The sequence below is a fragment of the Oncorhynchus keta genome, chromosome 26 (assembly GCF_023373465.1).
Source record: "Oncorhynchus keta strain PuntledgeMale-10-30-2019 chromosome 26, Oket_V2, whole genome shotgun sequence".
NCBI classification, from domain to species: Eukaryota; Metazoa; Chordata; class Actinopteri; order Salmoniformes; family Salmonidae; genus Oncorhynchus; species Oncorhynchus keta.
This window is the reverse complement of record NC_068446.1, coordinates 43,545,167-43,550,166: the sequence shown is the minus strand read 5'-3', so window position 1 is coordinate 43,550,166 and position 5,000 is coordinate 43,545,167. Positions and strand designations below refer to the sequence as shown.

General features: G+C 46.8%; 1 protein-coding gene across 4 annotated transcripts in view; it reads left to right on the top strand.

The window, feature by feature from the left end:
- LOC127912147 (protein phosphatase 1 regulatory subunit 12A-like) overlaps nucleotides 1-5,000 on the top strand; it is an 89,706-nt gene that overhangs the window by 52,824 nt on the left and 31,882 nt on the right. For all 4 annotated transcript variants that reach the window (XM_052480996.1, XM_052480999.1, XM_052480997.1 and 1 more), the window contains 4 exons: nucleotides 740-830; nucleotides 1,073-1,285; nucleotides 3,119-3,310; nucleotides 4,623-4,705. In XM_052480996.1, coding sequence (XP_052336956.1) covers nucleotides 740-830; nucleotides 1,073-1,285; nucleotides 3,119-3,310; nucleotides 4,623-4,705 — 579 coding nt within the window. The remainder of the gene's footprint in view (nucleotides 1-739; nucleotides 831-1,072; nucleotides 1,286-3,118; nucleotides 3,311-4,622; nucleotides 4,706-5,000) is intronic.

Below are 5,000 nucleotides of genomic sequence, written 5' to 3'. Positions count from 1 at the left end.
GGTCCAAGTCCTACCTGACCCCGGTGCCTGATGGCTAAATGGTGCCTGATGGCTAAATGGTGCCTGATGGCTAAATGGTGCCTGATGTCTAAATGGTGCCTGATGTCTAAATGGTGCCTGATGTCTAAATGGTGCCTGATGTCTAAATGGTGCCTGATGGCTAAATGGTGCCTGATGGCTAAATGGTGCCTGATGGCTAAATGGTGCCTGATGTCTAAATGGTGCCTGATGTCTAAATGGTGCCTGATGTCTAAATGGTGCCTGATGTCTAAATGGTGCCTGATGGCTAAATGGTGCCTGATGGCTAAATGGTGCCTGATGGCTAAATGGTGCCTGATGTCTAAATGGTGCCTGATGTCTAAATGGTGCCTGATGTCTAAATGGTGCCTGATGGCTAAATGGTGCCTGATGGCTAAATGGTGCCTGATGGCTAAATGGTGCCTGATGGCTAAATGGTGCCTGATGGCTAAATGGTGCCTGATGGCTAAATGGTGCCTGATGGCTAAATGGTGCCTGATGGCTAAATGGTGCCTGATGTCTAAATGTTGCCTGATGTCTAAATGGTGCTTGATGTCTAAATGGTGCCTGATGGCTAAATGGTGCCTGATGGCTAAATGGTGCCTGATGGCTAAATGGTGCCTGATGGCTAAATGGTGCCTGATGGCTAAATGGTGCCTGATGTCTAAATCATTTTATGATAATGTTATGGATAATAATGTTTTGTGTTTCCCTGATCCAGGTCCTACTTGACCCCGGTACGTGATGAGGAGGCTGAGGCTCAGAGGAAGGCTCGCTCCAGACACGCCAGACAGTCACGGCGATCCACTCAGGTCAGATATATCCAGACAGGAGATGCACAGCATTTCCCCCCTCTTCGCCTTCATCTCCTTCATCTGATCTGAGGAACCAATGAGCTTCCATATTGTTTTCACCTGATAAGTCTTCTCCAATCAGAGAGAAGAGATTTCAAAGCAAATGAGATGGGAACGATCCAGTAGATTGGTAGACAGGCATTGTGATTTGTCTGTCTGACAAGGACATGACTAAAACCTCGGGTCTGTTGTCCAATCAGGGGGTGACGCTCACAGACCTGAAGGAGGCTGAGAAGACAATGAAGACCGCACAGACGGACGAAGAGAGAGACAAGACAATGAAGACCGCACAGACGGACGAAGAGAGAGACAAGACAATGAAGACCGCACAGACGGACAAAGAGAGAGACAAGACAAGGAAAGAGGAGGAGGAGGAGAAGGAAGAGGCCAATAAGAAGAAAGCAGAAGAGGGGGTGAGAGCAGTATTTAACCCCTACACACTACACCCTAGAGCAGCTGTATTTAACCCCTACACACTACACCCTAGAGCAGCAGTATTTAACCCCTACACCCTACACCCTAGAGCAGCTGTATTTAACCCCTACACACTACACCCTACACCAGCTGTATTTAACCCCTACACCCTACACCAGCTGTATTTAACCCCTACACACTACACCCTACACCAGCTGTATTTAACCCCTACACACTACACCCTACACCAGCTGTATTTAACCCCTACACACTACACCCTACACCAGCTGTATTTAACCCCTACACACTACACCCTACACCAGCTGTATTTAACCCCTACACCCTACACCAGCTGTATTTAACCCCTACACACTACACCCTACACCAGCTGTATTTAACCCCTACACACTACACCCTACACCAGCTGTATTTAACCCCTACACACTACACCCTACACCAGCTGTATTTAACCCCTACACCCTACACCAGCTGTATTTAACCCCTACACACTACACCCTACACCAGCTGTATTTAACCCCTACACACTACACCCTACACCAGCTGTATTTAACCCCTACACACTACACCCTACACCAGCTGTATTTAACCCCTACACACTACACCCTACACCAGCTGTATTTAACCCCTACACACTACACCCTACACCAGCTGTATTTAACCCTACACACTACACCCTACACCAGCTGTATTTAACCCCTACACACTACACCCTAGAGCAGCTGTATTTAACCCCTACACCCTACACCCTAGAGCAGCAGTATTTAACCCCTACACACTACACCATAGAGCAGCTGTATTTAACCCCTACACCAGCAGTATTTAACCCCTACACCCTACACCAGCTGTATTTAACCCCTACACACTACACCCTAGAGCAGCTGTATTTAACCCCTACACACTACACCCTAGAGCAGCAGTATTTAACCCCTACACACTACACCCTAGAGCAGCTGTATTTAACCCCTACACCAGCTGTATTTAACCCCTACACCCTACACCCTAGAGCAGCAGTATTTAACCCCTACACACCACACCATAGAGCAGCTGTATTTAACCCCTACACCAGCTGTATTTAACCCCTACACCCTACACCCTAGAGCAGCAGTATTTAACCCCTACACACTACACCCTAGAGCAGCTGTCTTTAACCCCTACACCAGCTGTCTTTAACCCCTACACCAGCTGTCTTTAACCCCTACACCAGCTGTCTTTAACCCCTACACCAGCTGTCTTTAACCCCTACACCAGCTGTCTTTAACCCCTACACCAGCTGTCTTTAACCCCTACACCAGCTGTCTTTAACCCCTACACCAGCTGTCTTTAACCCCTACACCAGCTGTCTTTAACCCCTACACCAGCTGTCTTTAACCCCTACACCAGCTGTCTTTAACCCCTACACCAGCTGTCTTTAACCCCTACACCAGCTGTCTTTAACCCCTACACCAGCTGTCTTTAACCCCTACACCAGCTGTCTTTAACCCCTACACCAGCTGTCTTTAACCCCTACACCAGCTGTCTTTAACCCCTACACCAGCTGTCTTTAACCCCTACACCAGCTGTCTTTAACCCCTACACCAGCTGTCTTTAACCCCTACACCCTACACCCTAGAGCAGCTGTCTTTAACCCCTACACCAGCTGTCTTTAACCCCTACACCAGCTGTCTTTAACCCCTACACCCTAGATCAACAGTATTACATCAGGATTGGTATAAGCAATATAGCTACACTTCTTATAAGGGGGTGTACAACATCCAGGGACATCAGTATGTACGCTGGATAACGTATTTCCTAAAGATGATAACTGTCTTCAGGAAGTAAGCTGGAGGTCCCGTATCGCCAGCCTGCAGAAGTCTGACCTGTTGGGGCTGACTCAACCGGCTGGTACCCTTCGTTCCCAGACCTCCGGCCAAGAGAGGAGTGCAGAAGGGGAGAGTGAGAGTGACCGTATCGCCAGGGAGAGACGGAGAGCCCGAGCCAGGAGGAGAGCTCAGAGGGCTGGAGATGTGAGTGCGTTTGTAACCTGTCGTAGTCATGCTTATAACCTTATCAAACTCTTGTTCATAAATGCATTATAGCCTGTCATAGTCATGCATTATAACCTGTCAAAAGCACTGCTAAGAAGGATGACATTGACATCACATAATGAGCGCTGTAGATGTGAGTGCATGAGCTAGTCCTGGTTATAACCTTTCATAAGGACGGCGTAGACATTATAACATGTACTGTTTGTAACCTGTCACAAGGATGACATTGACATCCATAATGAGTGCACGGTGGGCTAGTCCTGGTTATAACCTTTCATAAGGATGACATTGACATCCATAATGAGTGCACGGTGGGCTAGTCCTGGTTATAACCTTTCATAAGGATGACATTGACATCCATAATGAGTGCACGGTGGGCTAGTCCTGGTTATAACCTTTCATAAGGATGACATTGACATCCATAATGAGTGCACGGTGGGCTAGTCCTGGTTATAACCTTTCATAAGGATGACATTGACATCCATAATGAGTGCACGGTGGGCTAGTCCTGGTTATAACCTTTCATAAGGATGACATTGACATCCATAATGAGTGCACAGTGGGCTAGTCCTGGTTATAACCTTTCATAAGGATGACATTGACATCCATAATGAGTGCACGGTGGGCTAGTCCTGGTTATAACCTTTCATAAGGATGACATTGACATCCATAATGAGTGCACGGTGGGCTAGTCCTGGTTATAACCTTTCATAAGGATGACATTGACATCCATAATGAGTGCACGGTGGGCTAGTCCTGGTTATAACCTTTCATAAGGATGACATTGACATCCATAATGAGTGCACAGTGGGCTAGTCCTGGTTATAACCTTTCATAAGGATGACATTGACATCCATAATGAGTGCACAGTGGGCTAGTCCTGGTTATAACCTTTCATAAGGATGACATTGACATCCATAATGAGTGCACGGTGGGCTAGTCCTGGTTATAACCTTTCATAAGGATGACATTGACATCCATAATGAGTGCACGGTGGGCTAGTCCTGGTTATAACCTTTCATAAGGATGACATTGACATCCATAATGAGTGCACGGTGGGCTAGTCCTGGTTATAACCTTTCATAAGGATGACATTGACATCCATAATGAGTGCACGGTGGGCTAGTCCTGGTTATAACCTTTCATAAGGATGACATTGACATCCATAATGAGTGCACGGTGGGCTAGTCCTGGTTATAAGGTTACCAGGTTTTATCCTGTTAATAGCCTGACGTAATGAGGACATTGCCATCCATAATGTGTTGACCTAGTGATCTCTGTGGTCCTGTAGAGTGATGACAACGAGCCCAGTGGAGAGGAGGGGTTGGGAGGCAGTGGGCAGGATCCACAGACAGACAGGCACTCCAGCACCAGGTATGGATCTGACCTTTAGCCTTTGACGTGTTCAGTCTGGCTCCTGATTATCTCACAGTAGTGAGTATTATCTCTGACCCCTGAGGAGTCATTATAATATCTCTGACCTCTGAGGAGTCATTATAATATCTCTGACCCCTGAGGAGTCATTATAATATCTCTGACCTCTGAGGGGTCATTATAATATCTCTGACCTCTGAGGAGTCATTATAATATCTCTGACCTCTGAGGAGTCATTATAATATCTCTGACCTCTGAGGAGTCATTATAATATCTCTGACCTCTGAGGAGTCAT